Genomic DNA, 17,500 nt, shown 5'->3' on the forward strand with positions numbered 1-17,500 from the left:
TAGCGTTGCAAGGTTTTCAATTAAGAAAACTCTTACTAGCCTTCAACACTTTCCGTTGATCACAACTATTTTCCTCAATAAAATTAGTATAGAAATCCTTACGTGCTTTGTTCATCAATGATACTACAGCATTTCTTTTTACTTTAAAGATCGTGAGATCAACAGCATTTTTCGTCTTTCGCCATTTCTTCTCTGCTCTTTTTCCTTCCCGTTTAGCTTCCCTTATTTCTTCATTAAACCACGGAACACGAGGTCTTACCACAATTGTCTTGGTCAACAACGGTGCGTGTTTGCCTAATGTAGCTGTGAAAGTTTTATCATAACAAGAAACTAGTTCATCAAGAGAGTTCGGATGGTTTGTACATAAGTCAGATTTAGCCAAGTCAGACTGAAAATCCTGAATATTAATAGCTTTATACTTTCTATACGAAACAGTCTTGACAGAAAGAGAAGGTTTTACGCTATTCAACTTGAAAAGAACAACCCCATGGTCTGAGATGTAACTATCTACACGAGGAGAGTCTCGAACTACATCATCTGATAGTCTAGTTATGACTAAGTCCAATGTGTGCCCAAAGATATGCGTTGGTTCTTCAACATGCTATTTTAGTCCCAAAGACTCAATCATATCCATTAATTTAGTCGCATCGTTGTCATTTGAATTATCCACGTGGATGTTAAAATCACCAAGATTTAGTATAATAATTTTCTCATTTGATAACAAGAGTGTTTCAATATATTCTAAAAAATTCATTTAAAAATGTCCCAATCGTAACTTTATGTTCGTCCGAATAAGGCGGTCGGTAGATAATAGCAATACGTAGGTTGTGATGTTTTGATTGTACTAACCACTCCGAATATTCAAATGACGTTTTCTCTCCGGCTTCAATCTTCTTGGCGGCTAGTGAGTCACGATAAAGCAGAGCAGTGCCGCCCCACGTCCAGTTGATCGAGCATGATCAGCTAGATAACAACCTTCAGGACAGGCTGAACATCTAATGGTGTCGTCATTTACGTTAAGCCATGTTTCGGTTATAGCAAATATGACAGGGATGTCCATTTTGACTGATGCATTCGGAACCATCTCGAAGAAAGCAAAGGCCTGGTTTGGAAAGTTAGATCCACCTGACGTCATTGGAAGTACAAAGTTGTCTCGGAACTGCTTAAGACTGAGAAGAACATAAGAGAACTGGAGACAATCGTATGATGATGATCATGATTTATTATATAGATAGTGATGAAATACCCGGATTTTTCCTTTTACTAAAAAATCATATCTTCACCGTGAGCAGTGAAAATATCATTCTTCTCTTTCACATGTGAGAATATACGTTTCCTCATGGTAACGGACACGATTAGCCAATAAAACGCGAGCGTCCTCTTCATTGTAAGGTACTTTTGTGCTTTAATATAATTAGTCTCTACTACATTAATATTTTTATTGCAAATTTTACATTATCGTGATTTGTTTTTCATAACTTTCATGTCTTGTTTTATGTTACACAACATGCGTGTTTTAACGGTTGGTGACCACTTTTTCATCATTTGGAAAATGGGTAAAACAAGTTGTTTTAAATCTGGACATTTCATCAATATCTATATCATAAACAAAACATTGCATGGCCCCTTCGGGATACGAATTCTATCTTCTCGTGCTGAAAGTGTCTCTCACTCGTTCGTTTCGCTCACTCGTAAGAGATACTTCCAGCACTCGAAGATAAACTTCGTATCCTCGCGCGGCCATGTAATATCCTCCAAGATATAATAATAAAAATAATAATGAGACAAATCGTGGAAGATCTGGATTCAAAAGTATTGGAGACAAATCCAGTCAGTTGTTAAATAAGAAAAGATACAGTAATTTCTTTAAATGAAATGAAATAAATGTATATTTGGATTACAGGTTATTGACGCCGAGTGAGAAGTGATCCTCGTACTTTGCTGAAGAATTTAAGCAATTGCCGCTTTTTATAAACATCTGAAAATTTCAGGTGGTTCCAACGGGATTCGAGCCATGACCTCTGCGATACCGCTGCAATGCTCTGTCAATTGTGCTAGGAAGCCACAGGTCAATTTGTTGGGCTCATTTGTTCCCGTCAAGAACTCGATGAATGAAATGAAATTAAAAGAACGTGTATTTGAAGTGCGGGTTATAGACGAGTGAGAAGTCATCCTCGCACTTTGCCGGACAATTTAAAGTGCTAGAGCAGTTTTCAATTGAGTGTCGTAAAACCAAAACCAAAGTAGTTACTTTGGCCAATCAAAAAGAACGGAGACAATCCAGTAAACCAATCAAAACTCGAAGTAATTACACGTAGCCGTCACAAAGCGCGGGAAAATGTGCACGCGCGAGCCACAATTGGTTTTGGTTTCACTTCTGATTGGTTGAAAAAGTGGAGCGAGAACTTTGAACCAATCACTGAGTGAAGTAATCATAAACCAAAGTAATTCACTAATTAACTTTCGACACTCAATTGAAAACTGCTCTACCATGAACATTTGGATTTCAAAAGTTTGTTAACTAAACACGACTTGGCCCAAGTGTTACGCCTTAATTTCAAAGACATCTCCTTATTCACTGGATGAAATAATGCATTTGATTATATTTGGCTTTAAGACAAATATGAGACAAATCTGATGTTATATTTGGCCTGGTTGTGAGGCCAACAAATGTGGGATAAATATGTTTTCATATTTGTCCCTGATAAATGCAGGACAAATATTGTTTGAAATTGAAGCCATATTTAGGCTTAGTACAAATATAAGACAAACTAAACAAATGTATTAAAAAATGAAAACCACAAGCTAAGGCTTCAATAAATCTGTCATCTCCAATTTTCCTACTTCATGGTCCTCATGTATAGAAATGATATTACGTACGTTAATCCATCAAAGTGGGACAGCGATAAACAGAGATCTGAGGCGGACCATTTTATTAAACAAACCGCCATGGAGACAAACACGGGAGTCTCTTGCTAATATTTTCATGGAGCAAATTGAAACAAAGTCACCCAACAAAGTGGAACAGCGATAAAACAGAGATCCGACGCGGACCATTTTATTAAACAAGCTAACAAATTCCTCTCTACTAACAAATTCACAACCGAAATATCAGAGAACGAAATCAGTTTGCTCGACACAGTGGTGTTTTAATTAAAGGGGAACGATTAAAACACGAATAAATCCTGGACATTTAAACTGATTACAAGCCGACTGAAACCTTTCAATAAGCCCGTTTGTATGACCGTGTCATGCAACCTTGACAATTGTAAAATGTGGTCGTCATTTCTGCCAGAAATGGAGTTAGCACGACCCTACCGAGGCGACCTTGAAGGCCACACCGAAGGACTCCTTTCAGGCTTGCCACTAACTTCCCATTTTAAATCAGTCCCAAAAGTATGAGACAGTGGTATTTGAATCTTTAAGATAGATTGCCCAAAACCCACAAGAAAATTAGATACACCACCCCCACCCTCTACTTTTCATTAGGAATTATTCTTCAACAAGAGATTGTATAATAATAATCTCTTGTCTTCAGTTATTTCTTCAAGCCAGGTTTGATGCCTGGAGTAAACTACTGCTTTCTTGTTCGCCTGGTGGTGGTAGACGCTGGCGTTGAGTGGATATTTTTCGAAATAATCCGATGATAACCAGAGTTGGTGCAAGATTCTGCTTTCTTTTGTTTTTGTGCCTGCAAGAAATATTGGCGACCATATGTCTAGACGTGTCTTGACTTGTTATCGCTTGAACAAATACGTAATTACTGTACCCCCAAAATTTGAATATTCTTAAGATTGTGCAATTTTCGAATTTTTTTTTTTTTTCGTTTTTTGCGTAAGGATGTGTTTTGCACTGGGGATTTCTATTAGCAAGTTAAGGCAAGAAATGAAAAGAACGGAGCAAATTTTATGAAATAGATGCTCCTTACTTCACAAGCTAAATAACTCTTGACATCATTTTGCAAGAGAGCAAGGGAAAGAAAGACACGAGCCCATTTCTGCAAGTGGTAGCCATGTGCACATCCAATCACCGACTGTTTTCTTTTTCCTTTTGAGGAAAGCGCTCCCTTTAAGTTTCAAAATATTCAATCTTGATAGAACCTTCTCATCGATTCTGACTTTGAAATTATTATCTCTTGTCTCTTTGTTTCTCCTTAACAATGTATCTTCTAGAGCGTTTCAAGTCAAAAAAGGTTTGTTAAATAAGTTTTGCATCTGAATGCAAATGCTACAAATGCACCTGGATGGCCTTTAATTTTGTTCCCCGTGTGATGGTTCTACAGGATCACCGTCTTCCATCGTCTGCGTTTTCGCGTAGTCCAAATTACCTTTCCCTTTCGAAAGAAAACATGAGTTTATCCTTTGGTTCCACTGGTTAACTGCTTATAAATACGTGCTTTCTTCTTCATTCACGATGGAAACCTAGTGGTTGAATCGTGTATATGAACAGAAATATCTGATTTTTGACTTTCATTTCTTTGTCCTGGTGAGATGGCATGTTTGCAATGGCAAATAGGCTCAAACTTCGCCCCTTGTAAGGTAAATCCAAGAGAGTCTTGGATTCCGGATTCCACGCTGTGGATTCCAATTTCATGTCTGTGGGTTCCGGATTCCACATCCATTAATTCCAGATTCCATAAGTGGCTGGATTCCAGATTTCAAAATTCTATTTTCTGGTTTTCAACGTTTCCTTTGTACTTTGTTTTCACAAAAAAAGCGTGTTCTTTCTTTACCCGATGTGTACATTGTCTTATATAAAATATAATTATAAATATAATTCTTGGCCTTACCAGAGAGGATTGTGACTATAGGAACGGTTTCTGAAGTCCACTGAGTCCACATCGTTGAAGAAATACTAACGAGGAAGGGCTATTCTTATTTTAATAATAACAACGGCGTCAACAATAACAAAAGAGGTATACTTTGCCAAAATCAGTGCTTTTCTCCCGGTCTCCCGTACGGGTCATTAAATCTCCCGGATAAAAACGACTCGGAACCAAAAGAACTAAAATCTGATTGGCTCACATTTATAGCATGACACATGATAGCATCACTCTTGACAGCTGGCGGCAGACGACTCGTTAAGAAATTGTAAGTTCTGCGTCTGTCAAGTTTTATCGGATTAACGTGCGATCAACCGAACTCTTCTTGTGACACGGCGCTTAGCTTACAGACAAACAATCAATCCTGCAATATGTCAAACACATCTGAAATCTCGGAAGGGTGAGTAAATAAACCTCGAAATGCTTGTGTCTTGCTTAGCTTACGTTATATTTATGATCATGTCATCATGAATTTGAATGGCAAACAACACCTAGTATGCAAATTATGCTTTCCATCTATTTAAACTCAGCACTTGTATTTATTTATCACTTGATAATGGAGTTACGATGACTTCGAAACGTCGTGAAAATAAAAATCTAGTCAGTTTCATTTGTTTTTCTTTCAAATTAGATTTGCACGAGATGCACGAGATGCACGAGTGATTGGCATGGAAACGCCTTTACCCTTAAGTGACTGAAAATTGTATTTGACGGCAAAAATCCGCAAGTGAACTATAATATTACTCAATTCAAGCACATTGTAATTAATAGTCGTTTATGCAAGTGACTCAATTTTCTATCACGATTTCAAAACTGAGCTTAATGCGATATTAAAAATTTTTAGTATTCTATCAAAAGTGATTCACACCATAAGTTAATATTTTAGGTACAAGAAATTAAATATACTACACTGCAATTCGAAAGGTATCGAGAATTATTCTTGTATATAGTAAACGTCATAGAAAGTGCGACGTGCGGAGTTTTATTCACGAGTTGTTTGTGTCAAAAACCCGAACGAGCGAGGAAAGAGCGAGTGAGGGTTTCTGACACAAACAACGAGTGAATAAAACCCCGTACAAAGCACTTTCTATGTCTCGAACTGTTTATTACACATAAGACGAGAATTTTCATTAAAATAGTTTTATGAACGCAAATTAGAAACAAAAAACTCACTAACAATATAACCAAATGCAAATTTAATTTAAGGACGTTCGCGCCAATTATTTCTGCCGCGCCTTACTGCGCACGCAAATGCACACGCGTGTCATACACGAGCGCGCGCGCTAAGTAATAAAATGAGAACTGATAGGGCAAAAGGCCATTGCTATAGCTTTGCCTGGATTTAACGGTCTTGGACGTTCGGTGACCCCTGTTTTTCTTTCCAGAAACGGATTTATTTACAGTTATCTCCACGTTGTCCAAAAAAGAACAAAAACTCAATGTGCGAAGTTCAAAAAATTTCAAGATTTCTGCTCACGGGACATCAAATCCTGCCATCTTGCGGCTGCAAGGCGCGTGAAACTGTGGTCGCTAAATGCGAACTTGATCTTTAAGGGAACCTCACCAGTTGACTAAATTCACTTAATTAGTCCACTTAAACAATATTTGGCAGAGAAGATTTCACTTCAAAGATTTAATTGCAATATATTTGGGTTTACAGACACTGGCCTTATTCGATAACGAAGCCCGATTTTGTCACATTTTGGGTGTTTTTCCGGACATGTTCTCTACAAAACGAAGTCGGTGACCCCCCATTTTTTTTACATTTCAGACATAACTAACTCATCATCTTACAGTGGTAAAAGTTTCAGAAGAAAAGCAATGTTGAAAAAATTTCGCGCGAACGTCCTTAATTCAATAACAAAGTACGATTTGCACGAGATGCACGAGGTGCACGAGTGATTGGCATGGAAACGCCTTTACGCTATCGTTGATTGGTTATACTTCCACATGTGAAATAGCTGTACGCCATTCTGATTGGCTGTATAAGCCTTTTCCACATGTGAAAATAAATCGTATAGATTTGTACAAATGAGCTTTATGGAATGAAATTCTTATGTTATGTGTAATAAAATTGTTTACATAACCGTTTTTCTTTTTCTTAACGCACCCTGTGTTAGTTTCACTGAAATGCATGTACGACTTCGGGGACGGTTTTATTTTCAATGCACGCTTTTAAAAAGTAGTATTTGAGCAAAAATATGACAACATTTCAAAAAATTTCAAACAAAATCAGTATACATATGGTAAAAAGCGAAACGGAATGGGTTCAGGGATAGCGCGGTGGTGAGAGCACTCGCCTCCCACCAATGTGGTTAGATTCTCGGACTCGGTGTCATATGTGGGTTGAGTATGTTGGTTCTCTACACTGCATCAAAAGGTTTTCTCCGGATACTCCGGTTTCCCCTCTCCCCACAAACCAACATTTGACTTGATCTGCCTTCATTGTTAATTTCAGTTTACAGTGTCCCAAATTAGTGCTCCAGCGCTAGAACGACACTTAAATAAAGTTCCTTTCCTTACCTTTCCTTTTGTCATTTGTGCGGTATAACACATATGAATGATTCATATAGGCCATTTTCCAGTTGTTGGCTCAGTAACCTAGCCTATGAATGGCTGCGAGGCTGCCGATGACCTTAAATATGTTTCCCGGATATCGATCGTGATGCCATACGATTTCAGAGTTAGGACGCTATCTTGGACTAGCTGGCCGACGGGCACATCCTCTCGATCTGATGTGATTGTGAGTCTGTCATGCCTCGACAGCGGGTTTGTATCGCAATGCCGGCATGCTCAATTGCTTTGCAGTCATGCGTGTTGGTTTCTCCGCTGTTTTCTTCGCTGTTTTTTTTTTTTTCAAACGTAATTGAAGTTATGTTAATTTATTTGAAGTATCACTAGCAAATATGACTAAAGCGACTTATTAGAACATCAGAAAACTGTGTAGTGATATGTTTTGTAGGAAACACACTACAATTGGCCCCCGCATGGCAATTCGTGTCGGCAACGATACTGAGTTGTGATTTGTCTAGTCGGCTGCTTTTCACAGGAGATTCAAGTTCTCTCTGCGTACTGCCACAAAAGCACCCCACAAGTCCACTTTCCCTGAATATTTCTGGGCAATTAGTACAATAAAAAATATTACTTTACTAAACATCGAACGCACTTTACTAATCCGTGATTACTACCAGTTTTAATTAGTGTGCATCACCACCAGAAAAGCAAAGAGTTTTCTATCATAGCAGGGTCACCGGCAGCCTCGCTTCCATTCTTAGGCCAGGTAACTTAGCTACAACTGTAAAATGGTCTATGAATTTCAGTGAAACTGGCACTGCGTGCGTTTGAAAAAAAAAAGTGTGTGGAAAATATATGCGAGCCATGCAAGCCATAGTTGCGAGTCATGAGAGCCAACATGGCGCACCATGCGAGTTAACATGCGAGTCACACGATCAGTGAAAACTAACCGTTTTAAAATGGGTGCTTAGACTTAAATACTCTTTAGCAGCGATATTTAAAATCGGTGCTTAGACTAGAATGTCTCGCTGGCTCGCAGTTTGTCAAGACCCGAGCAAAGCAGTAATGTAAACAATTTATGACAAAAATAATCAGTATAATCATTCTTACTTCGTCCATCGTTCAAGTATCATCGACTCTGAAAATATCAGCCCTCTTTATCAGTTGATTTGGCTATTCACTTGTATTGTTGCCGAAGTGTACTTTATTAGCAACAGACGGGTCATAGACTTCTGCCTTTCGTGATAAAGACAAATCTTTAAAAGACAGTAAGAAGGCAAGGTGGCTTGGCTTCATATTTGCATTTGGTTTGTTCCGGGCTCATTGACCAAGCTGAGTAAATGAGCCGCTGGTTGCCTGATGAAATGTTTATTTTGAATTTTTCTCGAATTCGTCATTTTTACGGCGAAAATTAATATGCAAGGTATCTTTCCGTTGCACTGCTCATCCCCCCCCCCCTCCCCACCCCCTTCATGAAGCAGAGTCTCACTTCAGTGCAACGAATCCTTACTCTGTCATTGATATGAATGGATTCCTTCCTGGGTCGAAAATCGTGTTTTGCATTTCTGTTGAAATCCAAAGCCGGATCATCAGACCATAAAATACGCTCTAATTGAACCGTCTTGTTAATGCTGGTCCAGTGCGGCTGCTCCTTTCTTGGGCCTTTTGGTTTCTGAATTGGTTAAGCCTCTGATGATGAGTAATCAGAAATGAATTTTCTTAGATTCTCCTAGAAAAAAATTCCCTAAGATAGTCAAATTTCCCAGTCTAAGCAAGGCAAGAATACTTGGTTCTTGGGGGATCTTGAATGTTCGATTCCATCGGTACATAACGAATACCAAACATTCCTCATTTTTCACCACGGTCCGCATTCACTAAATGCACAAAACGCGTTCGAGAATCCTATGAACATGCATTTACTCACATTCACCGTTAATAAATGAATTTTTTTTCAAGGTGCAAGAAAGTTCTAAACCTATTGCTGTTCGAACTTGGATGCCTTGCCCCGTCAGTGAGTATAAGAATTTGTATTTTACAATCTCTACTGAAAAATATTTTTCGGATTTAACCACGGAAAAATCATGAATCAATAACAACAGGTTAGTTTCCATCCCCAACCCCCCACCCCCCTCCCCCCGAGTTACACCTTTATCTTAACCACACTACGCCTAACTTTAATTGCCTAATGTGGATGGGGAGCCGTCTCGTCCCGCAATTCTTTGGGTTAGCACCGTTTCACGAAAAATGGATTTTCGGCTTTTGTGCCCAGACTCAGCAACTCGAAACATTTGTGGTTGCCAACGTTTACCAAAAAATGAACCCTTACTATGATTGTGCAGATTTCGGAACTGACCAAAGGCTCAGCCAGAGGTTCTTATTCCGGCTCTGTGCTAACCGAGAGAATTGCGCCCTCTGGAAGAGAATGGATGGAGAGAGGCAATCGGATACTACTGACAGCGACGTCAAGCAAACCATCGATTTCGTAAGGAGTGATTTCTTTGATTGCAACATCATAATCCATGACTAGTTGAATATAAAAAAAGCTAATAAATTAGCAACGTTGATTGTTAGGTCTGGCCTGAGGCGACAACTTGGAGCTTAAAACTCACATCTTTCTCTTGTGGGTTATAGTTTTCTCCAGTCATCGATTTTTATAACAGCTTCTCTCTCCAAGTAGCATGATTAGTTGGTGATGCAGGCTTGGATACGCGTTAGGCGGCAGGGGCAAGTAAAAATGAGCCTCTGACCACTTTTGGCCAGTAAAGCAAACACATCTGAAAAACAACATTTTATTGCTATGGGGATTTCGTGGACTTTGACATGAAGCTTTATTAATCTGTTGCAAAATGACGGATTTTAAGCTGATAATTATCAAATAGATTTAATTTTATTGTGCATCTGTTCAATGATAGATCACACATGACGTAAAACTGTGGTAAGATATATTATAAACTATGATAAAAAATGTATTATCAGGAGCCCCTAACCAGGAGCCTACAACTGCAATGCTAAGTCTATCTAACTGTATTTTCACTGATCAAGCTATTTTTTAGACGAGTTCTTACTACGATTTGGCCGGCACGAGCGACCATTCTCAGGGGTGTTAATTTCTCGATCAGAACTTGTCATCAGCTGGAAATGACTGGTTTCGCGGGAAAATCAATCGAAATATAAAACGGTCTGTAGAAACCCAATTCAAAAATTACAATGAAGCAATGAAGTCATTGGCTTATGGTATGTCAAAGAGAATTAAATGTTTTTGATGATGACGTTAGCTATGCGTCTGCTCTCTAAAAGATTAAGATGAGAACCAATCAAAATGAGTGCATTATTGAGCTTATTATGTATATGAAAACATAGTTTGTAGATGTAGGCTGGTTATGAAACTCGACAAGTTTCTTTGTTTCATGTTTTTGTTCGCTTTTTTGGCCTTGCCCCTGCACAAAACCCGACACAAACACGCTTTTTTCTGCAGGATAACCAAATGAATCAAAATCTTCGACTAATTTATTCGAAATCAACTTGCGAACCAAAAACAAAAGATTGTGCAGGGTCACGGTTGGTTCAACATCTAATTGCGACTGTATTGTTCCCGCTTTTGATATTCCCAGGTTTCATAACCAGTCCCTAGATTAACTATGATGAAAATGATTTCCTCATGGGAAAGAACGCGATGTAGCCAATCAGTACGTCATACTTCACTGAAACACAACTCCCGGACTGAACAGGAGTCGAACTTATGACCCTCACATTACAAGTTCTGTTTCTTTTCCAATAAGACATAACCTCGCATGCGCAGTATTAAAAAAAAAGAACGTACATGTGACAAACGGCTTGTACGCTGATAGGCTGGTTAATTAATCCAGAATTTAAATTTATGATTTAGTTGTTAAACGTGTCAACATAATCATTGTAATTTTATTAGTCACAACACGTTTCATTGTTTTGATTGTAGCTAATTAGCAATGGCCATTAACTGTGCATTGCATATAAAACATGTAGTGTTTTTTTGTTCCCGGCCCTCTCACACTACGATTATTATTCACTCGAAGACACCATCTGCAATCTTATGTATCTTAAACCTTGCTGATAAATATCTTACCAGCCGAGTGCTAAAGGTGAAGGGCCCCTAATTAAAAACATGAGGGCTATACATGTAGATTGAACCGGAAACTTTCAATTACGCCCTTTTTAAACGAGAAATTATGATGTCCTGAGGTCTTTGAATACAGGAGAAAAATTTGACTTTTAAAAACAGGGGGCCACATTGTGCGGATACGGCCTTCTAATCAACTGTAGAGCGCGTAGTTTGTAGACTGTTTATTACTGGGTTGCCATGGCAATCGAGTAGAGAACTGAGTGGTATCTTTTCCCTTTTTAAAAACTATTATTATTTTCCTGTGTCGGAAATCGGAGAAGTTGCGCAGTGGGGTCTTCCCTGTTACTCCCCTCCTAAGTATTGTCTTTGGCCCTAGAGTCTTCTGCGTGTATTTTTGGTAGGTTTCAGGGGGTAGTAGAAATGCGTATATTTTATCCCGTGGACTCCGTAGAATACTTAATTAACCTGCAATGGCTTCGACGTCATTGTAACGCAGATGGCATTTTAGTGGATCTTTAAACAAACTATACCCTTATGGAGCTCAAGAATGGAACGTCAATTGGATAAACAAGATAGACGGTGAAAAATAAATATATGGAATCTTAAAAGCGACGAGTAATGGACTTCGACAATAATTGCATCTCTCGCTCGTCTAGCCGTTTCAAAGTGAGCTGTATTTCTAATATAATTTTGTTGTTATGTACAACACTAAAACCAAATGGCAATTTCTTTATTTGTTTAACAACCTCATTGAAGGAATCGAACGTCTTGAATGCATCTGTGGTTACTGAAGTCCCATCTCTGATGTCAGTTTGAAATTTGACTAATTCTTTTTAGTCAATAATTATTTGAAAGAAAGCTTTTTGTCCATTTTTTGCTTCAGAAAGAAATGGACTTTCAGTGAAGGGTTTAATCCTGCACACTGGTGGGAAATTTCAGGAAATTTATTTAGTTGCATGTGGTTTTTGACGCGGCTTGTGTTGGTTGTTTGAACGTACGCAATGGGAAGTTTTTTCTTCCACGTTGTAAGTTTTTGGCTGGAAAGGTTTTTTGTTAATTTTCTTCCTGTTTTTGTGGATCGATCATGTTAGAACTTAACTAATTTCCATATGTGTTTAAAAATTGAAGCGCAGCCAGGATAAGGCATATTAAAATACAATAAAAAACGTTCTCTGGCTAAAAATTTTAAAAAAGAATATAAGCTTTCGGCTGTCGATCTACAAAATGGTGGCTATTGTTTAAAAAGAATTTTATACTGATTAGGAATCAAGCCGATTCCTAATCAGTATAAAATTCTTTTTAAACAATAGCCACCATTTTTCTTACCTTTACTCTGTTCTTTTTATCATTTTTATCTCGCCTTTTCTGTATATATTTCACTAATTTACATTCAACATTTTAACCGTGGAAGGCTGTCGATCGACAGCCGAAAGCTTATATTCTTTTTCAAAATTTTTAGCCAGAGAACGTTTTTTATTGTATTTTAATATTCCATATGTGTGTTGATATTTGATATGTGAGTTGTTTTCATAAAGATGACAAGAATGTTTAGCAGGTTCTAACCCTAACCTTGAACGACAGAGCCACGAAGTTATTGAAAGCGAACCGTTTTAAAATGGGTGCTTAGACTTAAATACTGCTTATCAGCGCTATTTGAAATGGGAGGTCAGATGGCCGGTGACATCGAACGAAGGCGGTATTTTGTGAAATTAAACAGGCATCAATGCCGTTGTTTGACTGCTGAACTGTACACGCTTGGAACGTTTAAAGTCAAATTCGGCCAACTTTGAAATGCCGCGTGAAACCTGGGGTACAGTAAAAAATCCAACATGGAGGACCATTTTTAGCCGTGGGCATTCAAGTATGAAATATAAAATTTACTATAGCGCGAGGATAAACGTCTTAAAGCCTAGACTTATAAGTGGATGAAATGAGATATTTAAATTACACATTTAAAGAGCTCTGCAAGTTGTTCAAAATGATTGCGAACGGAAAATCGAGAGGGCTTCGCTTACGAGTTGGCTTTGTTGTTTTATATTAAAATTATTACGTCAGAACATGCAGTAAGACGACAGCTTACCTCAAAAATGCGTCCAAGAAATCCATTTATGGAATTAAATGATGTTTTGACGACTCAAGATGGTATAAAAGCTTTCTTGGTCACACAAGATAGTCTGCTGTTGTGTTTTGCTTTTTTAGGGCCCACATATCAAGCAGCCAGTGAGAAGTGCTCGTTTTTTACGAATTTCGAGGTGGTAAACCCCCCACTGTTCGACATGTCTTTGTTTGAACTACCATCTCTCTGAGTTGCTGGTTCTTCAATAATACTTCTATCTCTTCTTTGAAACTATCGAAACGGCCTGCGCTTCTTGTTTTCATCGATCATCCAAGACCGGCCGACTATTATTCTGCCGGAGAAAATATGAATTCTAGAAACAAATTTTCGAACATAAACTCATGGTATCGCTGGTGTTGAAGTCGCAGCAGCGAAAGGCAAATACCTGGTCTATGTTTTTATCTTTTCACTTTTCCTCCATAAAGCACCTTACAAGATTTCTGTTGAAGTTTATAAGCGGCGCTAAGTACTGCAGTTCTTTCTGTTGTCCTTTAAAATGACGCTTTTTTGGTGGCGAAGAACAAAAGGTAGAATATGGCAAGCTAGGTCACATTATATATCAAAACAAAGCTTGAAGTGCATGGAACTCTGTTGTTTACCGATAAAAACCATTTTCGGACCCGCGCCTTCGAAAGAAGCAAAGAGAGTTGAGCCATTGTGCCCAAAATTTGAAATTCCCGCGACCGAGAAAAATGTTCCGATAGGGAGACTGGAAACTGGGAGATTTTCTTGGCCAAATTTGAGGTAGAATTTCCAAGCGTGGTATACAAAAAAATTAAAGACGAGGTAAGACTTTCCGAGTGTTATTGAACCGGTAATAATCATTCTAAGTTGACTCCGGTATGAAGAAGCTGGTGTACGGGTCCCGCACGAGTAGAGAGTTTGATTTCTTTAATTTTAATTGGTTGTTGGTTAACCCAATTTATTGCTACAACTTACTAATGCGGAGACTGTTTACATTACTCATTAACACAAAGATTTTTAAAAAATATATCGCTTTAAAATAAGTAAAGAATTAAGATAGTAAAAAACTATCATATTTATTAGCCATTTTCTTTGCTTTTGTGTTTTTCAGCATTATGACTTTCGATTATTTAGGTTCACGTGTTTGCAAGTTTGTTTTTGCATCTCATAGATGTTTAGATTTTGAATACAAACTCTGTTTTGGTTAGCCACTCCGCCTCAATGTTTAAATAGTTCACCTTGAAGTCAAAATAGATACGTTTCGGTTTTTGAGGAAACAAAAAAATAATAATAATAGTGTTTCGTTTCCGGACTGAGCAGCTCTTGGGATGATGAGAAATATGCCGCCTTCGAGCCGGATCCTCTAGACTTGTTCTTCCATTGTAGGAGTTACCAGGAGTACCTATTGGATTCTTAGGCTTTTTTTCCGATTTTTTTGATTTTCTGCATTACTCCTAGGAAAATCCAGTTTCAGCGCCTTCAATACCACCCAACTCAGTGCCCTCTGTTTTTTTGTGTAACATGTACCATAGGCAAGCCAGTTTACGCTTACGTAGCGTCTAGTTGAATGAGGAGGAGGATCGAAGGAAAGATATTTGGCTAAAAGATCAGGGAGGACGAAGCGCGCGCAGGAAGGTCCGTGCGCTGTGGCCTCGAGCCAAATATTTCCTGCACGACCTAGCGTGACTCAGTCAATAAGTGTTTTATCACAATGTCTCTTTGGACTATTTTAGAGAACTGAGAATCGAAGATGCATTCTTTACAAAAGAAAAGCTGTGAATTTTCACAGAAAAATAGTCTAATATGATATTTCCATCTTCCGTCTGTTTGAGTCGACGAAATCCTCTAAAAAAACATATACTTTTTTACAGGCCCCAGTGGTTTTTTCCAGCTCCGGTCTTTCTAATGTATACGGCCCTCATGCAGGGATTTCCTCACTAGTTAATAAAAGTACGTTCGAGGCCGTATGGGTCGTATGATAAGCGGTATTAATTTTTCCTTTTATATGAATAGTTCTTTCTTTCTTTATTGATTTATTATTATTTTTTTTGTAGCTTGCTATCATTTTTATACTGGCCAGCCTTGAGCGGCGCAAAACATTCAAACTTGACTTCTGCGATGGACGACCTGGCCTGCCAGTGTAAGTGTCAGTATATTCACGCCAAATTTTGAAAGACAATTTTCAGCCTTCGGGATCCAGGATGTGATCTTGAGGAGTAGGGTGAAATAGTAGAAAGACCAACGGCTCAAAATGAAATTTAAAAATCGAGAAGTCTTACCTTGTAAACTTTAACAAAGATGCCGATGACACAATCAACAATTATTCGCCCAAGGCGAGTTGAATATCGGTTAATAAAAACCGAGACCAAGTCAAGGTTTTGATTTACCGATATTCACCGAGCCGGAGGTGAATAATTGTTTTAGTATAATTACATAGGTGAGTATTTGAAAAATATGCTTTTTCTTTGAAAGAATTAATTTCTTGTTCTGTCACCTCGACAAAACAGCTTGCGGCCATTTAAAAGAAAACCCGCTTAGGTGATTATACCGTAATAATCACCTCAACGGCAACCAAACAGCACAGAGAATTTTCAATAATCACGTATGTAATTATACTAGTTATTAATATAAATGTGCCAACCTCATTGGCCTACAAAACAAGTCGGCACAATTGAAGAACGGAAAGATCCTTTGGAAGCAAATATCTTTCTAATAATAATTGGTCATGGTTCATGTTTTCCTTTCTTTATCTCGACAGATTAAATAACCAAACTTCTGTATCAACATATTTCAAACGAAAAAAATTATAGAACTGCAGTCTCTGAAAAATCCAAGATTCTTTTTACAACACAGTCGTCCCAAAAGAAAGAGTAAAGCTTTTCGCGTCCAAGATGACAGCTTTTTCTTTGCTGTACGCAACCAACGTGGCCAAAAAGAAGTTTACGGGTACAAGCGCTTTCTTCCCTAAATAATGCCTGCATGTGTGCAAGCTACATATTTTGGGACTTCTGGACGTCTAGGTTTCTTCTTTGCCCTTTGCATAAAGAAAACTATATGTTTACAAACATCATTTTTGTAACTCAAATGAGTCATCCACTGGAACAAGAGAACCCTTAATAATTTAGTTTGTTCCGCTAATGGGATTCGTGTTGGAATATATTTTGGCAACTGGGCGTCCCTTGGGCGAGGTTCAAGGCTCGGAAGTCTTTGGGAAATCCCGATTTAAATCTTAAAATCTGGATTTTAGGATTTCCAATCGAACACAAAATCTGAAAACGGATTTTTTCGCAGATTTTTCAATTGGAAATCCATTTCAGGAAGGATTTCAATAAGTGAGATTCGAGGCAAATTCCGTTTCCAGACTTTGTGTTCGATTCGAAATCTGAAAATCCAGATTTTAAGATCTAAATCCGGATTTCTCAATCGTTAGTACCCAAAGTTAGTTAGTAATCAAAGATTAGTGATTCCAATTTGGCATCGACGAGACATTTGGTATTGCCGGACGGTCACCCATCCAGGTATTGACCCCGTCCAACAGGACTTCACTTCCCTTGGGCAAGCCGTAAGACTATCACATAGGATCGAAGTTATTTGTGCAAGAACAAGATGGCGTCCAAACACTGAAATCGTACGATCGATATCCGATGCACATCCCGCGGGTTGGGGGTGCTCGTCGGAAATTTTGAAAGAATCCCTAAGAGGTACCAAATCCTGTCTTGTGGGGGTGGCATGAAATTCTTTTCACCCCTAAGAGGTACCAAATTATGGGTTTTCATTAAACAAAAAAAAAAAAAAGAGTTGATTGTCAAATGTCTCCTGTCATAACTCTGCTTCTCAATACCCTAAAAGTTACCGCTAAAGGTCCCATTGTGGACCTTTTAAGGCTGAACACCCTAAACCGCTTTTTTGACCCCTAACAGATACGACAAGCACCCCCGTCCTTTTTATATGGGAAACCCCCCCTTGAAATTTATGTGAGAGATTT

At 38.4% G+C, this 17,500-nt stretch overlaps 1 protein-coding gene and 1 long non-coding RNA gene across 2 annotated transcripts in view; one reads left to right on the top strand and one right to left on the bottom strand.

Moving 5' to 3' along the window:
• Positions 1-3,036: 3,036 nt before the first annotated feature.
• On the bottom strand, positions 3,037-4,958 carry LOC138003165 (uncharacterized). Its single transcript, XR_011123432.1, has 3 exons — positions 4,790-4,958; positions 4,240-4,333; positions 3,037-3,691 (listed from the first exon to the last, which is right to left on the bottom strand). It is a non-coding gene; the product is annotated as an uncharacterized lncRNA (long non-coding RNA).
• A 110-nt stretch (positions 4,959-5,068) lies between these two features.
• The window catches only part of LOC138004162 (stimulated by retinoic acid gene 6 protein-like), a 129,185-nt gene continuing 116,753 nt past the window's right edge, over positions 5,069-17,500 (top strand). Inside the window, exons 1-3 of the mRNA XM_068850585.1 lie at positions 5,069-5,222; positions 9,293-9,347; positions 15,570-15,655. Of these exons, the coding sequence (XP_068706686.1) occupies positions 5,194-5,222; positions 9,293-9,347; positions 15,570-15,655 (170 nt within the window). The 5' untranslated portion in view covers positions 5,069-5,193. The remainder of the gene's footprint in view (positions 5,223-9,292; positions 9,348-15,569; positions 15,656-17,500) is intronic.

Source organism: Montipora foliosa, chromosome 5 (assembly GCF_036669935.1).
Source record: "Montipora foliosa isolate CH-2021 chromosome 5, ASM3666993v2, whole genome shotgun sequence".
Classification (NCBI taxonomy): Eukaryota; Metazoa; Cnidaria; class Anthozoa; order Scleractinia; family Acroporidae; genus Montipora; species Montipora foliosa.